The sequence below is a fragment of the Cynocephalus volans genome, chromosome 17 (assembly GCF_027409185.1).
Source record: "Cynocephalus volans isolate mCynVol1 chromosome 17, mCynVol1.pri, whole genome shotgun sequence".
Taxonomy (NCBI): domain Eukaryota; kingdom Metazoa; phylum Chordata; class Mammalia; order Dermoptera; family Cynocephalidae; genus Cynocephalus; species Cynocephalus volans.
This window is the reverse complement of record NC_084476.1, coordinates 7,751,975-7,772,242: the sequence shown is the minus strand read 5'-3', so window position 1 is coordinate 7,772,242 and position 20,268 is coordinate 7,751,975. Positions and strand designations below refer to the sequence as shown.

Sequence of the window (20,268 nt, the reverse complement as noted above, 5' to 3'; positions counted from 1 at the left end):
ACCAGGAGATGCCTTTGGGTGCCTTTTGTTTGATCCTTACTGTTTTTAATAATCTTTTAGAACCACTAAGTAACACACACCCATTGTGGGGAAGTTAAAAGGTCTGCAGGAGTGCAAAGAAGTGACCACCTGGCATCCCTGTATTCAGAGAGGTCTGGCGACAGCCGGATGCCCCTCGTGGACCATTAAGTCCTGCTCCAGGCATATTCCCTCCTGCTGCCCAAGGACCCATTCTGGTCTGGGGTCCTGGGGTCACAGACCATTTCTTGTCCCTGAAACTCTCTTTCTGCATCCTGGCCTGGGAAGGAGGCCAGGAGAAGGCAGCTTTACGGGCAGGGAGTTGGAGGGGGCTGTGTCCCTTCCTCTGCTGTGGGAAGGGGCTCAAAGCTGCACCACTTGGTGTCAGTGTCCTGACTGTCCTGCTTTGCTTCCTTCTGGCTTGGCCAGTCCAAGGGTCCTTGCAGGGCAGGATGCAAGGGTTCTGGGTGGGCCTGGAGACATCACATGCCAGGGAGAGGCTGATGCTGGTGTCACAGGCTGACCAGCAGGGTGGAGGATGGGAGAGGCGGGGTAGGCTGGTGGTTAGAGCCTGACCTCTCTGTGCCTCAATGCCTTCATCTGCGAAATGAAATCACTGAACCTCTCTGCCAAGGGCTGGGGTGACGATTGAACGAGGAAGTGTCTGCAAAGGCTCAGCACAGTGCCCAGCCTTGGCTGCTGTTGTGACGATGTGGCTAAAGGCCCATGCTTGCTGAGTTGGGACCTGCCTCCCTGCGCCTCTGCCCCTCAAGGTGTCCTTCAAGGAGGGCAGGGAGAGTGCGGAGGCTTAGCCTATCCATGGCCTCACACTGGCTGCGGGCACTGTTGGGGCACCATGTGTCTGCTCTGTCCCAACTCCAGGAGGAAGCTTCCCTCCCACCTCCCACTCCATCTCCTGTGGTCCCTCCAGCCTCATCCCTCATCCTCACCCCAACAAGCCCATCCCATAAGGAACGGCTGCACTGCCAGCAAGAGTCTTGCCTGGTTTACTCTTGACATCTGACCCCAATCGTTTGGGCTGTAGAATTCTGAGGTTCCCGCCCCAGTGCCCGGCACGCATATACACGCATGCACTTACAACCACTTGAGGGTGCCCTGCCCCCATCCTGGCCCCTTCTTAGATTGCTCTCATGGGTAGGGGGACGGTGGCTTCTCCACATGCTCCCTCTATCTGGGGACTCCAATCACAGTACTGCAAGCAGCTTGAAGCACAACACTCCCAGAGTCCCCTCCTTCAATGTGCAAGGGGGGAATGGCGTCTTCATCCGATGGCCATGAGAATAGAGAGCGCTGGGACATGTGGGAGCTGCAGGGATCCGGTTTCTCTGAGCATCGGGCCTCTTCAGCATTCACCGTCTATCCCATCTCAGCTCCAGACTGGGCTGTGAGGATTTGCAGATGACTTCCCCTCTCTGAGCCTCAGTTTCCTCATCTTTGGAATGGCTTCAGCATAGCACCTTGCTCATTGGGCTATTGTGGCATTCGAGGAGAATGGGGTTTGCAAGGTTCCCAGCAGAGGTAGTAGCTGGTGCAATGAGAGTTGGTACCCCTCTCTGGCTCCCCACTGTGATAGGACTTGTTCTCAGAGGAGCGGATGTCCCACTTGGGGGAGGGGGCAGCTAAGCTACACACAGGGGACAGTTCGTGAATTGGTTTAAAACAATGCATATTTAAGTTCACAATGCTGAAGATCATACTATTCATTATTTTTTTATGTCCAGCCCTGCAGTTACTTGCACCTTTGAGGAAATTGAATCCCAGAGAGGTGAGGGCATTTGCCTGAGGTTGTACAGCTAGTGAACAGCAGAGATTTGGATGGGGGTTTGGACCACAAAGCTATGCAACAATCAGCTGCCTTGTTATCTGGAGGGTCCTATGCTGGGCATTGTGACTACAGGGTGGACAAGTCCAGTTGGAGCAGACCAGGGTCCCCTCTGAGCTCCCTGTGCTGCTCCGGTGTCTGTTTTCCCAGTGCCGTGGGAACAGAGGCTGGGGGAGGGGTGTGTGTGCATATGGGGGGGTGCAGGCATGTGGGAGGAGCCAGCTGCTGGATCCATATGGTGGTTCTGCCCACCAGCACCACCAGCCAGCCCAGCTCTGGTGCGTGGTGCCGGGAGGGGCTCAACGGAGAAGGTGGGAGGCGCTCATGCAGGAGCGCATCTTCGGGGAGATTATTCGTATGACTCTTGTTTCAGCCTCCCTGTGTGGCTGTGTGGCCAAGTGCTCTGTGTGCAGCATCAGGTCAGCTTTTATACCTGCTGTGCACACGAAGCTCAGAGAGATGAAGTCACTTGTCCAAACTCACTCAGCTAGTGAGAGGCAGGATGGGATTGAGCACATGCCTAGGAGGTCCAGTCTGTGCCCATAACCCCATGTGGCACCATCTCTTTCAACAGGGATGCACGGCTCCCCTGGGGCCTGGGCAAGAGCTCCTGGTGGTTGGGTGGTGTTGGCATCTCTTTTACTCTCTCTTGTCTGGTCTTCTACTTCCAGGTACAAAGGCTTCATCAAGGACTGCCCTAGCGGGCAGTTGGATGCAGCAGGCTTCCAGAAGATCTACAAGCAGTTCTTCCCATTTGGAGACCCCACCAAGTTTGCCACATTTGTTTTCAACGTCTTTGACGAAAACAAGGTGAGCTGGGGATTGATGGGACCTGTGCCAGTCTGGAGTCTCTTCCCTCCTGCGGCAGCTGCTCAGCTCCTCCGGGCACCTGCAGCCTCTGCACACCCACTCTTTCCTGCTGCCATTCCCTTTTGGAGAAGGAACACACATACGTGTACACACTCACATGCACACATACACAGATGCACACAAGTGCATACACATGCACACATGCACAGACACATAGCACCACACACAAACACAGATGCACACAAATGCATGCACAAACATGCATGCAGACCCTGCACAACCAAACATATTCGGTCACATGCACATACACATGCACACACATGCGTGCACACAGATACATGCACACATACACACATATACTGTGCACGCATGCATGCACACATACAGATGCACACATGCATGAACACACATGCATGCTCACACAATGCACACGCACACATGCTCACAGAGACACATGGCCACACATGCACACATATACACCCTGATGCACATGCATACCCTAATTTTTCTCCTGTAAGCACAAAAGGCAAATGCCTCCAGGGATAATAATAGTATTAATAATCACAACTGACATTTACTAAACGCTATGTGATAAGCCCTTCACACAGATTATTTTTAGTGAGGCCTTACAACCACTTGTGGGATAGGTAATTCTAATACCCCAATTTGCAGATGAGGAAACTGAGGCTCTGGGGATTACATGGTATGGGATCATTTGTGCCCGGCTTCTTTCACTGAGCATTATGTTTTCAAGACTTATCTGAGCTGTAGCATGTGTCCCCTCTTGGCGATGGCCACACTGACAGTTGGTGTACCCACTGTTGGGGTGTCACAGCCTTCTAGACTTCGCCCCACATTGGCATTTTCCCAGCTCCACAGCACTCCCTGCTGTTAGGTGCTCAAGTGGCTCCATTTTGTCATGCCCCAACTTTCTCCCCAGGTGCCCCCAGGCTGGGAGTCGCACTCCCTGGGCCTGGGAAGGGCTCTACTCTCTCCGGGCCTCAGTTTCCTCCTTTGCAAAACAAACAGGTAGGATTAAACAATCTGCAGAGCCTTCTCCTCTTTAAAAGCCCCTGAGCCTGTGGTTTTAGGCTGAGGGGCTTCTGGGCTGCTCTTGCCGAGAGAGGGTGTGTGTGTTGGTGCTTCTGGTTCTTTCTCCCGTTAGAAGTGGAGTCAGCCTCTCCTTGCAGCCTCACCCCTTTTTCCTGTCCCTCCTGCCCAACCTGTCCCATGTCTAACCCTATCCCACCCCCTTCCCCAGCCTCTGTCTCCCTTTCCTCCCCTTCCCCTTCCCTCTTCCTCTCTGATCTGCTCATTTTGGTCGGCTCCTGCCCTCTCCACTTGGGTGTCCAGTGGCCATGGGTGTCGGTGTCTGCTGCTGCCTGTCACCACCCTCCAAGGTCTGGCCTGACCAGGTGCCTGGAGCTGACCGAGGCCACCCCTGTTTCTCCCATCAGGACGGACGGATCGAGTTCTCTGAGTTCATCCAGGCGCTGTCGGTGACCTCGCGGGGAACCCTGGATGAGAAGCTGCGGTGTGAGTCCTGCCCCCAGCCCTGTCGGGCAGCAGCTGGGTGGTCCCAGGTCAGAGGGAGGCAGCCTCAGCCCTCACCAGGCAGGGGTGCCAGATACCCACGGCAATGACTGCTGGTGGTGTCCCTGCTCCATAGAGGTAGGGCAGAGGACCCCAGGCAGGTGGGCCTCACATGGCTGGATAACTGGGCCAGGCCATCTGTCCAGGGCTACGAGACTGGCGCAGACACCCTGCCCTTCTAGGTCACAGGAGTCTTCCTGGAAGCCTTGTGCAAGTTGTGCAAGAGGAATGAGGTGTCTTTAGGCAGGGGGGATGGGGAGGGATGGGGGGCAGGTGGCTGGCAGGTGCCTCGGTGGCATTTCAGCAGGTACAGGCCTGGGCAATGGGCGCTGCAGGGTGGACTCAAAGGACCTGGTTCCAGTGCTGGACCCACCTTTCAGTGGCCACTCATTCACTGATTCACTCATTCATTCAACCAATCCTGGCTGACACTGTCACATGGTGATACCAAGCGGGAAGCTGGGAATCCACTGGGGGCTCTCAGGGCTGTCAGTCTAGAACGGCGGTGGCACAATTGGAAAAATCCTGTAACACTGCAGCCGAGGAAGAGAGAGGGAGGTGGGGGCCGGCAGGAGAGGAACTCTTGTTAGAGTCGGGAGCTGGGCTGCTGGGGGACAGCAGGCGGCAGACGGAGGGAAGGGGCCCCAGGTGGGGGAGGCTGGGAGGGCACTGCAGAGCAGAGGTGCGCAGGCCCTGGGCGGCTCAGCTGCAACGCAGGGCGCTGGAAAAGCAATCTGAGGAGGAGAAGGTGAAAAACTCACTGCTCGCTAAGACTCTTACACTTTATTCCATCAGCAGTGAAAAAACCCTGCAGTTTCTTTTTCTGCTTTTAGGAATAAAAGATAATTATATTTATGCAAAAGTTCTCCCTCCTGGATGTATTATTTTGTTTTCTACTGTTGGCCATAGCAGGGTACATCATAATTGGGGGAGGGAGTGGACTGAGGGGGCTGCGGCTGGAGCAGGGGGAAGGGGGGGGCTCCTCATCCTGGGCACCCTGCTCCCCCCACCCACTCAACTCCAGCCACTGAGGCCTCAGCCCTGGCAGACCCAATGCCCCCCACCCTCTATTTTTATTTATTTATTTTTTAGCCCTAGTTGCAATGGTGTGTGTGTGACCGTCCCTCTATCCTGATGTAGATATCGGTTAACCTAATGAGTAATGGGGCCGCTCGATCCCTGACTTTGTGTTGAGGTGCAGAGGGTAGGGGGAGTTGGAGAGCCCCCCTTCCCTGGGCAGGGGTGACTCAGCCCTGGCTGGTTGATCACAGGGGCCTTCAAGCTCTATGACTTGGACAACGACGGCTATATCACCAGGAATGAAATGCTGGATATCGTGGATGCCATCTACCAGATGGTGGTGAGAGGCTGGTCCTGTGGGGTGGGGGTGGCCAGAGGGGCACTGAGGTTAAAGGCTGGGCCTGGCCACTCTCGTGCCTAGGGTCCCTCTGTGCATCTGCACCTGGGGAGGCAGGCAGGGGCTGGGCGGATGGTGGGGCTGGGGTGGGGGAGATGTTCCAGGGCAGAACGTCAGAGAAGGGGACTGGGAGGGAGGGGCGGGCCTCATCTGGAACCAGCCTAGGTCTGGGGGGCACATGTTTGGCCTCGAGCCCAGAGCGCCAGGACCCAGCCCCGCCTGTCTGTCCCTGGCAGGGGAACACTGTGGAGCTCCCCGAGGAGGAGAACACCCCTGAGAAGAGGGTGGATCGGATCTTTGCCATGATGGACAAGGTGAGGCTGGGCCTTGACCAGGGAGGGAAGATGGGGGGCAGGCCTGGGCCCCAGTGGGCAGGGCTGGAGACACCGGAGCCTGGCTTTGCCCTGACCACCTAGGGGACTGGCTGCGGAGCAGGTAGTATGGCCTGGGGCCATGTCCACCGTCGGCAGCCATTCCCACCAAATGTCCAGAGTTTTAAGGAAGTTTACCCCACATGTTTTCTTCAATCAGTGAAGGTCTTTTCCCTTTTTTTTTTTTTTTTCCTGCCGTGGCCCCTTTAGCATTCTGGAGAAGTTGAGGGACTTCTCAGAATAGTGGCTTTAAGTGCATGAAATAAAATCCACAGGATCAAAAAGGAAGCCAGTTATTTTGAATACAGCTATCAAAGTATTTTTTAAGAAAGAATCCGTGATATAGTATTATATGAGCTTCTTTATTAACACATTAAATGATAAGATGCAGTGGTGGGTCTAAGGACCCCGTCATTTCAAAACCTGCCCTATCTGCAGCAACCGTGATGTGCTATGAAAATACCTGTGATCCCCGTTGTTGACAAAGTCACAGGCACTGCTGGTTCTATTGGGGGTCATTACCTAGATTCATCATTGAAGGAGACGCTACTGTTCAGTTAGAGGTTAGTGAAAAGAAAGACTGAATTTTTCCCCATGTGAGTGCACAGACCTGCTAAATTCTGTCCACAGACCCCAGGTTAAGAAACCCTTCTTTAAATCAAACCTTTCTTTTTTCTTTAAACTAAGATAACTTTATTTTAATTGGAAATTTGAAATCATGATGGTAAGCAAACCCAGTCTGGCTTGCCTTCAATAAAAATATACAAATTACGGTGATGTGGGGCTTCTCAGGACATTCTGGCTGGGTACATTTGCTTGTCCTAAAAACCTTGAGCCTAAGGCTTGTATTTTCTTAATTAAAAAAGCGAGATTAGCGCATTTTACAGGGGTGTTAAAGACGCACTAGCGTCAGACTGAGCTGGTCTTTTGGTAATAATCAAAAGGTTTATCCACAGAGTGCGGAGTGAGGAATAATAACTTCCTCATGGTGTGATTTGATGTTATTTAATGCCAAGACTATGCACTCTTTAAATTTCCCCATTCATACCTCCCTTATTTTGGGAAACAGTGCACACCCTGGAGTCCAACTGACTGGGGTGTAAATCTGATTTGCCCGATTACCAGCCATGGGACCCTGGACAGGTGACTGAGCCTCAGTTTCCTCACTGGTAAACGGGGACAGAAGCCGCACCCTCTTCTCAGAGTGGCCGCGAGGGTACCATGAGATCGAGCTGGGTTGTGCTTAGCACGTGCCAGATGCACGGTGAGCGACCCACAAGAACGGCTATGCTGTGCCTGTCCGAACCTTTGTCCCCACCTGTCCTTTCTGGGTGCACAGGGTGGACAAGGTGGTCTCCAAGGCCTTTTTCTTGCGTTCTCACAGGTTGCCTAGAGAGATGCTTCAGCGGGAGGGATTCTGGCCCAAACCATACCCTCCCCAAGTGACCCCCCCACACCCCTCTATGCCTTTGTGGAGCTCTGCCTGGCCCCCGCCTGGGGTCCAGTGTGGGCTGTTTCAGAGATGGTTTAAATCCCCTCCCAAGAGTGACCCCAGAGCAATGCATGGGGCTCTTAGCCCTTTTGGATTAAGCACCATTACAGGAATTCATAGTGGTGATTATGATGAGTATGGAGCTACGGGGCACTTCCAGTTTGCCAAGTGTCCTGAGGAAGCCAGCAATTACCCCCAGTCCCCAGACGAGGAAACTGAGGCCCAGAGAGGTAGGCCATGGGCTCGAGGTCACCCAGCTGGTGAGTGCCTGGGTCTGTGTTGTGCTGGCCCTGCTTACCTGCTGAGCCACACAGCCTCCCTCCTGATCAGAGGCCCCCAACTTGGGAGGCTGCTGGTCGGTCCCTCCACCTGTGGCTCCTCTCTTTGCTTGCAGAATGCCGACGGGAAGCTGACGCTGCAGGAGTTTCAGGAAGGGTCCAAGGCGGACCCCTCCATCGTGCAGGCACTGTCCCTCTATGATGGGCTGGTATAGTCCAGGGCCCAGAGCTGGGTGAGTGTTGGGGACTCGGGGCCTGGGTGGGGGCAGGGATGAGGATTCAGCCCCAGGACACTTGGGGTCGGCAGGTAAGTACCCAGGTTTCCAGTCTGGGACGGGAGGCCTAGGAAGCAGGGCCAGGCCCCTCTGCTTTCATCCTTGTGAGTTTGCTTGAATACAACTTTCCGTGGGCTGAAGACACGTTGGAAATCACAGTTCTCAGCCAGGGCCAGGGGTCTGGGGAGCAGGAATTCCTTGTCCCCTCTCTGACCTAAGCTCCCGGCTGTCTTGATCAACAGCTCCGATGTGGTTTCTCTTTTTCTCTGGTTGGGTCTGTGGTCAGTGTGGGGTGATAGCGTGTCCCAGCAGAGGCCTCAGGGGTGGGGAACTGTCTTCCTTTCTCTTTCTCATCGTCCCTCACCTCTTCTGCCTCTTCTCTGCTGCCACCTCCTTGTTGACTTGGTGGGGGGAGTGAAGGGCCCCCAGGGTCCTGTCCAACTATAACATTCTCGTGCTTGTCTTTTGGTGAACAGATGTGCACATTCCCTGGGTAGATACCTAAGAGCACAATTGCTAGGACATGAGATCTGCGTACATTTTGCTTTAGTGGGTGCCACCAAACAGTTTTCCAAAGTGGTTGTGCCATTGAATACTCCCACTAGCAGTGTATGAGAGTTCTCGTTGCTTCACGTCCTGGCCAGCATTGCATATTTACTGTCTCTTTAACTTTAGCCTTTTTGGTTGGAGTGTGGTGATAGCTTATTGTAATTTTAATTTGTGGTTCTCTAATGAGCAGTGAAGTTGAGCACATAACATGTGTACCATCCGTCTTAATATCCTCTTCTGCAAAGTGCTGTAGTATCCTTTGCTACCTACTATGTTACCACAAAACAGCAGCTTAAAAGAACAGGCAGCAGGAATTTGGGCACAGCTAAGCTGGGGGCTTCTGGCTCAACATCTCATGACTATGCAGTCCAGCTGTCAGTAGGGTGACCAACCATCCCAGGTCTATCCCAGATTTAGCAGTGAAAGTCCCATGTCCTAGGAAACCCTTCAGTCCCAAGCAAACTGGGATAGTGATCAGCTGTTGGCCAGGGCTGTGGTCTCATCTGAAGGCTTGGCTGGAGGTGAACAGCTTGCCAGCGCCCTTGTGGTTTAGCAGCCTCAATCATGCACCCTGTGGACATCTGCACGGGGCTGCCTCACAAGGCTGCTGGCTTTGCTCAGGGTGAGCTTTCCAAGAGGGGGGTAGAAAGAACCCAAGACAAAAGCCACAGTCTTTTTATAACCTAATCTTGAAAGTGACATCCCATCACTTTTTAAGAATACCTTGACTACTTTTGGCTATTTGCATTTTTGTATAAATTTTAGAATCCACTTGTCTCCACACACAAACTGAGATTTTCATTGAATCTACAGATCAGTGTGGGGAAAATTGGCATCTTTATAATGTTGAGTCTTCCAATCCACAAAAATAGTATATCCCTCTATTTACTTAGGTTTTTAAAATTTTTTCTCTATAATATTTTAGTGTTTTCAGCTAAAAGGTCTTTCACATCTTTTGGTGATTTATTCCTAGATATTTGATGTTTTTGATGGCATTATAAATAGTAATTTTTAAATTGTTTTTTCTGTTTGTTTCTGGTTTATAGAAATTTGGTTTCTGGTTTTTGACCGTATATCCAAGACCCTGGGACTGCCAGTGCACTGTTGGATAGGACTAGTGATGGGCCCATCTCGTTTCCCTCTTGATCTGGGGAGAAGAATTTACCATTAGTTATGATGTTTGCTTCTGTCTTTTTGTAGATAGATTTCTGTAGACAGAGAGATTTAGGAAGTTTCCTTCTTTTTTAGTTTGCTGAGTTACCTGTTTATCCAATGCTTTTTCTGCATTTATCAGGATGCTTATATAACCTTTTCTCCTTTCTTATTGTTAATATGATTACACAGGTTGATTTTTTTCCTTTTGATTGTTTTATTACTCAAAGAAGCTTCCTTATTTAATTTAACTTTTTGACTCTGTGCTCATGCCTTTGATACTTTCGTAATGATTTTCTGCTCCTCAGTAAGGAAAGCATGCTCAGTGCTGTCATGGACATATTTAGCACACGCAGAACCACCGTAGGTCCTGCTGGCGTGTTTTTTCATTTTGTACAACCTCAGAAGAACCTCAGGTCTCACAGCATGAACCCCTTGAAGTCTGCTGGACGCATGCCACATGCAAATTTTGGTGCTTTCCCAAGCTTCTTGGTAAAAAAAAAGATAATTCTGTCACCGGGGTTCAGGACAGCCTAGTTTTGTTAGAGGCTGTATAGTAGGAACGCCTATGATGGTATTTCAGACGCTGGACCATTCTGAGTACCCTCTAGATGCTGTCCCCAGAAGCAGCAAGGACAATTGTTTTTTGGCAGCTGGCCAGTTCAGGAATTCAAACCCTTGAACTTGGTGTTCTAATACTGTGCTCCAACCAACTGGGCTAACTGGCCAGCCCTGACAGATTGATTTTTGAATGTTAAGCCACCTCGCGTTCTTAGAATAAACTCCACTTAGCTGTGGTGTGTTACCCTTTTTATGTATCATCGGATTTGATTTGCTGATTTTTTGTTTCAGAGGGCTACATCATTTTGAAGCTTCTATGATGACTATTATTTTATGTAAGAAATCCTTTTTCATCGAAGAGACATTAGAAAATATGTTTAAAAAGAAAAGCTCAATTTAAAAGTTTATTTAAAAATACCCTCACATACAAGCCAGATAGCACAGTGAACATTTTAGTGTCCACTAAATGATTTAAAACAAATTGAACACTTAAAAAACTTAATACAGTACTCAGTAACTAGGTCACATAGGGATATATAATTAAAACCTATGTGTCAAGGGACTGTTACCCTTATTTCTATCTTAGAAATCCTTGATATACAAAAATTTTTAAAAAAGCTCAATATACAGCCCTGGGTCCCACCATGAACCCTGATCTGTTGTCTAATTTTTCAGTCTCCTTTTGCAAATCACCATGTCACATTATTTCCAGGACGAGCTTTTCAGAGTAACAAGGGCCCGCACGTGACATAATCCACCTTTCCATGGCTCTTATCTTCCTCCTTCTCTGAGGCTTTTCCTGGAGCCTACTCCACAGTAATTACATCCAAGTCGTGTTCTATCATTTGTGTGATTTATTTGCCTCTTCAGATTCCTGATGTATCATAGTCCTTAAATAAATTACCGTAATATAATTCATTGACCTCTTCAGGAGCTGAGATTATGCTTATTTTCTACATCATTAAATGCTATTTGAGACCTTCATTTTTAATAGCTGCATAGTATTTCACGATATGGCTGGGCCATAATTGAACCAGTCCTTTGGTGCTGGACACCTAAGTTGTTGGAAATTTTGGGAAGGGATTTAAAAATATTTCTTATGGAAACATTCACATACAAGTGTAGAGAGAGTAGTGTGATTCTTTGTACGCATAGCCGGCTTCCGCTCACAAGTCCACCAGCCCATCTTGTACCATCTATATGTACCCTGTCCCTGCCACCCCCACATTGGGTTATTTTGAAGCAAATTCAAAACATTGTTAAAACATAAATATCTCAAAATGCATTTCTAAAAGATAAAGATTCTTTTTAAAAAAAATCCTTAAAACTGAAAAAATCAATAATTCCTTAATACTTTCCAATCTCCGCTTGCACTTCTAGTTTTCTGTTATCTCACCATTTTTTCCACTTTGTTTACTGAAATCGGAATCTGAATAAAGTTTGCCTGCTGCATTAGCTGATAGGTTTCTTACATTTATTTAAGTCTGTCAGATTTCCCCTTTCCTTTTTTTCCTTGCTCCTTGTTGGTGCACACACTGTTGATAAACACACTCTGCAGGGTTTTCCCACCGTCGGATAGTTTGCACCGTCGGGCAGTTTCCCTCTTCCCAAGGTGTTTTTAACATGCCCCCCTGTTCCTTGCTCTTCCTGAGAATGGGCAGGTGGGTCTACAGGCTTGTTTGGGATTTGGTTCCATCTGTTTCTGGAAAGAACAGCTCACGAGCAGTGTTGTGCAGCCTCCGGTGCTGTTAGCAGCCATTGCTGATGTTGTGTAGATTGATTCATTCATCAGACATGCAACATGGTGATGTTCCGATGCTACCTTTCTTCCTTCATTTGTTAGCTGGCTTAATTGGACAAAGGAAACTTCCCCTCATTAACTCTTCAGTGACCCCGAGGCCTGGCTTGTAATAGGAAAGGCAGGATAGATGCTTGACTCTCTTTCTTTATCTGTTTGCAAAATGAGTTGGTTTTCTAACAACCTCTAGGGGTGACCAATGAAGTTAAAAATCGTCATTATGAATTGATGCATTTAAATGCATTTGATGAGCTTCGTGTTCGCAGTTTTTAACCAGCAGATACAATCCTGTGTTGAACATTCTTTCACATGAGCTTTCAGTCATGTCAGTCAATGCTCTTTAAAGTACGGGGGACAGAGACCCTCCATCCCCACCTTAAGCTGTCACAAGTAGAGCAGGGCAGACCACAAAGGTTCACTGCCAGAGGTGAAGAACACGATGGCATGCAGCCGGCCTCCCAGGGCAGGCGTGGGGCACTACAAGGATGGCGGGTCACTTTCTGAGAGGACACGGGTTCTCCCCTGGGGTGCGCTGGCCTCCTTCTGGGCAGCTGCTCTGTTCTCTCTCTCCCATGAGCTTCTCTGCTCCCCCCTTTGTCCCTGGACTGCAATGGCCACACCAAGCCTCGTCCTACAGGGCTTCCCTGCTTCCTCCAGGGCTGCCACCCCATACCTCCTAACAATTTCCTTAGTTCTAATTTCTAAGAGAGGAACCTGATTGGCCCAGATAATGTTTCAAATCACCTCACACCCATCAGGAAAACACTCCCCCTCGGGTCAGATGCTGCCCCCTGTCCAGTGACGGGAGCAGCGATGTGGATGGAAACGTGGCCCGAAACGTGGCCGTGGAGCGGGTTACGGGGAAGTTCTGTGTGTGGCACCGACAGCAACAGACATGACGATACCCACGTGCTCTTTATCCTTTTAAATTTATTGAGGTAAAACTCACATAACAGAAAATTAACCATTTTAAAGGGAACAGTTCAGCGGCATTTACTGCATTCACTGTGTTGTGCAATTACCGTCTCTATCTAGTTCCAGAACATTTGCATCACACCCAAATAAAACTCCATATTCATTAAGCAGCTTCTCCCCCTGCCCCCACCCCCCCACATCCCCCAACCACACCTCCCCAGTCTCTGGCAGCCTCCGTCCACTTTCTGTCTCTGGATTGACCTATTCTGCACATTTCATACAAACGGGGTCATATCACATGTGACGCTGTATGTCTGGCGTCTTTCCCCTTGTACGGTGTTTGTGAAGTTCATCTCCTTTGGCATGTGTCAGTGCTTCATTCCTTTTCATGGCTGGAAAACATGGCCTTGCATGGGCCGATGGACACGTGGGCTGTTTCCGTCTTTTGGCCATTCCCGAGAGTGCTGCTGTGAACAGCATGGACGTGCATTTCTCGAGTACCCCTTTTCAAGTGTTTCGAGTCCGTGCCTAGGAGTGCAATTGCTGGTCATATGGCAGCTCCGTGTTTAACTTTTTGAGGAACCACTACACCGTTTTCCATGGTGGCTGTGCCGTTTTCCATCCCCCCCGGCTGTGCACAAGCGTTCCCGTGTCTCCGCACTCTTGTCGACACCTGCGATTTTCCTTTTTTATTTTTGGACGATAGCCATGCTGACGGGTGTGATGTGCTGTCCCATTGTGCTTTTGATCTGCATGTCCCTAATAACTGATGGCGTTGAGCATCTTTTCATGAGCTTATTTGCCATTCCGTGCACTGTTTTTAATGGTTGTAAACTATTTTATCCCATGGCTATGTCCCAATTTCTTCAACCAGTCCCCTGATATTGGACACTTAGGTTGTCCCCCGTCTCGTTTTTGTTTTGTTTTGCTTTCCTATTACAGATGAAACGGTGGTGAACATCTTTTTTATTTCTTAAGGATAAATACGAAGCGTCCCATGGGGGGATCAGGTTGTGCGTGGTTTTTGGACTTGCGACGTGGACTGCCACCCTACCCTCTAGTTGACCTTCCCGTCAACTCTGCACGCCTGTCCCTGGCAGCCCGCTCTTAACCTGCCCACCTCCTTGTGTCTTCCAGATGCCTGGGAACCATCGCCTCCTCCCGTGCCATGAGGCCACCTCAGCCCTGACACCACCCCGTGTGTCCCCCCAGCGTCCCTCCGCAGCCACACACAGCCGGGCCCTTGGACCGCGAGGCCCCGGCTCTCCCCCCACCTGCCCTGCACCCAGCCACCGCCTGAAGCCACTGACTCCAGTCGCCAGCCACCTCTGCTTGTCCAGAAAATGATAAACACAACGGAAAAGGCTACAGCCCTCTGCAAAACCAAGGACACGGCTGCTTGGCGGGCAGCCTCTCGGTTCCTCCTGCTCTCTCGCGCGCGTGCTTTTGTTTTTTATTTCCAACAGACATTTTAAAAGAAAAAATAACAAACTACCTTCTGTCCTAGAAGATACAGACTGACCGATGGGGAGAAGGCCTGGGGACCTCAGAGAACTCTGCCTCCGCCTGGGCCCTCGGCAGCCGAGGAGCCCGTGGGGAGCCCAGGGGTGTCTGGGGGGGCCTGCCTGATGGGCGTTACCTGTCATCCCATCCTCAGCAGCAAAGCCACCCGTGTGGCAAGGATAATCGATGGTGATGATGGTGATTTTTTGTGATAACAGTATTGTGCTTTTCGTGGGGAAAGTGAGGTGTTTTTTTTTTTTACATACATATACAATGGATCTCTTTTATTTATTGGTTGTTAACTGTTGCTGCTGCCTCGTGTGTCCGAGCTCCCAGGGCTGCGGGGCCTACGTTTACACGTGCAGCCTCACCCACCTGCCCACACTCGCCTGGGAGGAGGGTGGCCTGCAGCGGCCAAGAAGCCAAAAACAAACTTTTTTTTTTTTTTTTCAATACTGTGCTTGATATCTGGGGAGGGGAAAGGCGGGAATTCCTAAATGGCTACTGCGCTGTTCTCTCCAGCCCAATGCCTCCTTCCAAATCCCTTCTCCCCGCTGCCTCCCCACCTGTCCCCACCCTCTGTCCTCCTCTGGGTCCACAACATTTTTTCTGAGGACGAACAGGGGACGTCTTTCAGTCTCTCAGCTCCTGCTTTGGTGTTTGCAGCAGCATGGAAAGTGGAGAGCCTTTTCCTAAGAGCAGGAAGCAGGAAAGGTGGGGTTGGGTGCAGAGGCAGGAGTAGGAGGGGGGCTTGCAAGCTAGCAGCAGGGAGGGACACCTCCACCTCCGTGGGGGCGGGGCGGAGCTGAGAGCAGCGCACGAGCTCTTCCCTCTGCTTTTCCGCCTTCCTATCTGCCTGTCCATGTAGACTACACGGTGTTCTTCCCTGTCCCTGTCTTAGCTCAGATGCGGGGAGGGAGGGGAGGAGAGAAGGGGTCCGGGCAGTCCTGTTGGGGTGGCTCTTGCTCCTCAGAGCTGTGGCCCACACTCCCTCACAGGAGACTTCTAGCTCTGCCTGCTACCGAGACCAGGGACAGCCCCAGAACTGTCACCAGGATCATCAGGCGACCCTAGACTGGTGGTCAGGAGCCCGAGGTTGGCCCTTGCTCCATAATGGCAGGCAACCCCCTGCCGTCTCTGGGTCTCACTTGCCCCGTCTGCGGAGCCAGGAGGCGCTGGCTGATCGATCTTGAAGGCCCTTTTCTGTGCTGACATTGTATGAGCCTGGAATTCCATTTTCTACCATTTGTGATTCTGTGGCCTGTGGCTAAGTTTGCCAGACCCTAGCAGACACGGGGACTGTCTGAGTCATAGCACAGCCCCCACTTTGTCTCCTGCACAAGTCTTCAGGCACACAGCAGCCTTGGTTGCTTGTGTGTGGGGTCTGTCCCAGTAGCTGAATATGTCAGATGACACCTTGTCCCTTTATGCAGTGTTTCCTGGACACTTGGGCTCCCTTTTGGGCCCAGAACTGGTCCTCACCAAGGGAAGCCTTCTGGGTGGGGGAGCAGCCTCCCAGCTGTCTAGGGCCGGGCCTGGGTCTAGAGTTCTTGCTTCTTCTTTGCAAAGTCTACAGCCTGTCATCCCATCCCCAAGAGGGGAAAAGCTGGCCCTTGGTTCCCACTCTGGGTCATTCTTGGTGTCCACTTTGCACTTCCAGGAAGCCAGATTCTCCTGCTAATTAACCCTCCGCAGCAGACTTTCAGCCCACGAACGCCCTCCACCAAAAAGCAGCTTTACCGTGCAGGGCTTGCATGTCCTTTCCTGCTGGCTGAAGTGTTCTTCAGTGCTCTTGCACTGGCAGACCCTTGGGCTGCACCATAGCCCCACTGTAAGCTCCGCAGGTCCTGCAGGGGTGGGAGCAGTGGTTCTCCCTTCACAGATGACTTGGCACGTGGACTCTTCCTGGTCCCCGTGGGTCGGCTTCCTGCTCAGCCACTGGCCAGGAGGCCTGGCGCTTGCCACCAACTGTCGCAGTTGCTCAGCCCAGCTCTGACCTGGAACCCAGTGCAGGGGATGGACTTGGTGACTTGGAGTTGAGGGGATGACAGTGGGGCCTTTTCCTGGGTCAGATTGCTTCTCTCTGGCCTCTGCCAGAGCCTCAATTGGCCTCTGGTCATGCAGCCTCTTCTGGAGGCGTCAGGGGAGTCACCTGTGGCTGCAAATTGTCCGGGGTTGAGCATGTGGACGCCTCCAGCTGAGGCATCCAACCTCGAGACAGCCATTGAGCACTGGTGTGCCAGGCCTTGTCCCATCATCCTGCCCTCTGGCCTTTTGGTTAGGAGCCACGGTGTGGCCTTTGGCCTTAGCAGGCAGTGTCCTTGGGCACTGCAGCCCAGTGTGCCTGTGGGTCCATGCCTCGAGTACACTTTTGCTCCATTCCCCAAGACCACCCAGAGCTGCCGGAAGGGCCACCCTTCTTCCTGGCAGGGTGCTGGACACTGGCCATTTTTGCTCGAGGTTGCCAGTCAGGGAACGATTTTTGTCCCTTCCTCCCCTAGCTGCATCAGCACCCCCATTTTTCAGCCCCATCGGATGCTGCTCTTTGGGGCTTCCAGCCCAGTGGCCAGGCCCTTGGTCCCTCTGCAGAGCCTCACTCTGGGGCCAGGGCAGGGACCAGCGCCACAGCCAGGACTTTTCCTCACAGCATCAGCTCCCCACTCTGTGTTGATGGTGACTTCGGAGAATGTCACGATTATTCAATATTTGACAGGCAGCGTTTAAAATAACATCAAGGCAAACGTATGTGTCATCCTCTGTGCTGACATCTCTTCCCCTGAAATGCTTTTCATTTGACAGCCAATCTCCTAGACACCTGGGCTTTCAGTGACATTGTCTCTTCTTTGGGGAGGGACTGGGGGAAGGTCAGGATGCCTGGGGCTCCCTCCCCAGGGAGGTGGCCTCTCTCTGGAGAAAGCCCCCACTGCCCACAAGGGGAAAGCCACTCTCTTCCCAGCGCAGATTCAGCGTTTAAGGGATCCAAGGAAGCGCGGGGGGCTCCCTGGTGGTGGTGAGTGATGAAGGCATGTAAGGGGGGCTTCCACCCCAGCATCAGGTGGTCCAAAGGGAGGCTAGAGAGGGAGGCTAGAGGTGGAGGCGAGGAGGGGCCCTGGGCCTCCAGCCCCACAGTATTGACAGTATGTCTCCCAGATGCCCCTCTGCTAGGTCACTCCCAGGGATAGCAAGTTAATCAGCATAAGGGCACTGTGATGGGAAGCCTTGTCCCCCCACTTTTTTTTTTTAATATCTGCGGAATAAACCCAATGGTTAATTTTTGAATGAATAAAAGGCTTTTGTTGAATAAACAGCTGGTCACATCTTGTGTTTTGGCATCTTGGCATGTAGGCTCAAGCTCTGTCTCCTCCCCAGGACTGGGATAAGCCCAGAATCCTCTTCCCTCCAGCCTGCACAGGGCGCTGTCTCCCCCATGTCTTTGCAGTGGCCTGTGGTCCCAGGGAGGGCCACCTCACTCCCAGTCTGACACAGTGACCAGCTTCCTCTGGGACTTTGGGCAAGTCACTTCCGCTCACTGGGTCTGAGTCTGTCCATCCCTCAGATGGGAGCAAGAGTCTCTGCTCAGCCCCTCGCAGGGCCGTGGTGAGGACTGAATGTGAGTGTCATCGTCAAGCACGTGCAGAGGTGAAAGGCCAGCGCCCCCGCGCCCACCGGGAGCCTGCCACTTTGGAAAGGAATTTGGGTAACTTGCAAAAAGAGAGAGCACTGTTTCCTGGCTATGGTTGTGTTTCCTTTCCCACTTGCCTGCCCAGCCCCCCGTGAGTCCTGCTGGGGTGCTGTCCTGTCTGAACCTGCTGGTGTGTGTCTCTGGCCCTGGCGGTGTGGGCCGGGGTCGGCGTGGCCGGGATGGGCAGGGCCCGTGTAGCATGCCCAGGCCTCCACGCTCCTGCTGTATGTCGTCCCTGTCACGTAATTAAACACGCTTCCTGGACTTGTCTGCGCTCCCTCGTGTGGGCCTGTTGCTTTGTCTGTTTCTGTTCTTTCCCGTTCCGTTTTAGGGTCCTTCTCCGTCCTGTGACACCCTTTCTCTTGCTTGGGGTGTTGTCTGCCCAGTTTTCCCAAGGGAAAGAGTGTGCGAAGTGAGAATCTCACGTGTGATGATTAAGCCAGAAAATCTCAAGGCGTGTTTCTGGGAGGCCCAGACTTCAGCAGGGTGGGCCCCTCCCATATGTCACCCACAGAATCTCCATTCCTGCCTGTTTCATCTATTGGGGTTCTCAAAAGGGCTTCTGCTGCTTTTGGGGGGAGCAGGGGGCGGGGTCTGGCTGGTATGGGAAGCCAAACCCTTGATCTTGGTTTTATCAGCACCGTGTTCTCCCAAGTGAGCTAATGGCCAGTCTACTGCTTTAAAAATGTTTGAAAATAGTTGGTCTAGACCCAGGTTCTCAAAGTTGAGGGTGTATCAGAATCACCTGAGGCTTGTTAAAACCCAGATTGCTGGCCCTCTCCCCAGAGTTTCTGATTAGGTAGGTCTGGGCTGAGACCTGAGAACCTGCATTTCTAACAAGAGCCCAGGCTGGGCTGATGCTGCTGGTCTGGGGCCCACACTCTGAGAATCCCTGGTGACATGTTCACACTGCAGGATGTCTGCTTGGGTCCTAGAGAGGTGTCCTGCCTCCGCTGGCCCAGGGCTCAGGCTCTTCATTCATTCACCTCGATGTGACTCTTGCACCTGTGATGGGCTAGGCGCTGAGGGCCCAGAGACTGATCGCTGGCCACATGGAGGGCTGCTTTGGGAAGGGTGGTAGGCAGATGAGTAACCCCATGGAAGCTCTCAGAAAGACACCCAAGACACGGCAGTCGGTGTGGCTGCCCTGCACAAAGGTCCTCCTCTGTCTGGACCCTGGGATCTCGGAGGGTCCCCATCTCCAAGTCAAGTAACCAGATGTTTGCTCAATATGCATAGGCCCTGCCCTGCTGGAGAGAGGGGGGACTTGGAGAAGGCGATGGTCTTCGCTTTCCGGAGCTTGTTGAGGCAACATTAATTCCGAGAATAAAAGGAAATGTCGAATCAAGAGCGAAACTGCTGGTTAGAAATAGATTGCTCTTGGCCAAAGATGTGTGAAGCGTGTAGGTTGATAAGATCAAGCAGCCAGCATTAGAATGAGCCACTGTCTGCAAAAACTGGCTGCGTTTCAGAGTCGGTTTCGTGAAAAGAATCATCAGACCAACACCACCTTGGAGACAAAGCTGAAGGGCCCAGCGTAATTCCACTTTCGGGTTGAAGCAGCCGCTGAGAAAGGGAGGCAGCGATGTCGCCCTCTGTGGCCACACTGGGCACCCTGCACCGTGCATTGCTCTGGCAGGGCTGGCGTGAAGATGCCAGAACTCCTGCACGCCCGTGGGAGTGAATGAAAGGTGTTGTGGAAGGGCAGTGTGGGACAGTGGTTAGGGGCACAGGTTCTAGAATCAGTTCTGGTTCCCAGCCAGGCTCTACCACTTGACATCGGGCGTGAGTTCTAACTAACATGGTCTTCTGGTAAAAATGTGGACTCCCAGGGAGGGGCAGGCCATGGCTTGACAGCCTCACCCCACATCCTTGCTACCAGGTTAAAGGTTATAATAAAAGCGGATCTTAGATTAAATTCTGCCAAATGTCCAAATATTCACTAGCAAGCAGGTACAGAAACAGCCATCCACCTGCACCTGTCCATCAAGGAGTAGGGACCCCCCAGAGC

General features: G+C 51.8%; 1 protein-coding gene and 1 pseudogene across 1 annotated transcript in view; one reads left to right on the top strand and one right to left on the bottom strand.

The window, feature by feature from the left end:
• NCS1 (neuronal calcium sensor 1) overlaps positions 1-17,897 on the top strand; it is a 51,997-nt gene extending 34,100 nt beyond the window's left edge. Inside the window, exons 3-8 of the mRNA XM_063082310.1 lie at positions 2,533-2,671; positions 4,129-4,207; positions 5,536-5,624; positions 5,918-5,995; positions 7,939-8,055; positions 14,210-17,897. Coding sequence (XP_062938380.1) covers positions 2,533-2,671; positions 4,129-4,207; positions 5,536-5,624; positions 5,918-5,995; positions 7,939-8,037 — 484 coding nt within the window. The 3' untranslated portion in view covers positions 8,038-8,055; positions 14,210-17,897. The remainder of the gene's footprint in view (positions 1-2,532; positions 2,672-4,128; positions 4,208-5,535; positions 5,625-5,917; positions 5,996-7,938; positions 8,056-14,209) is intronic.
• On the bottom strand, positions 9,205-10,393 carry LOC134365526 (large ribosomal subunit protein eL34-like; annotated as a pseudogene).
• Positions 17,898-20,268: the final 2,371 nt, after the last annotated feature.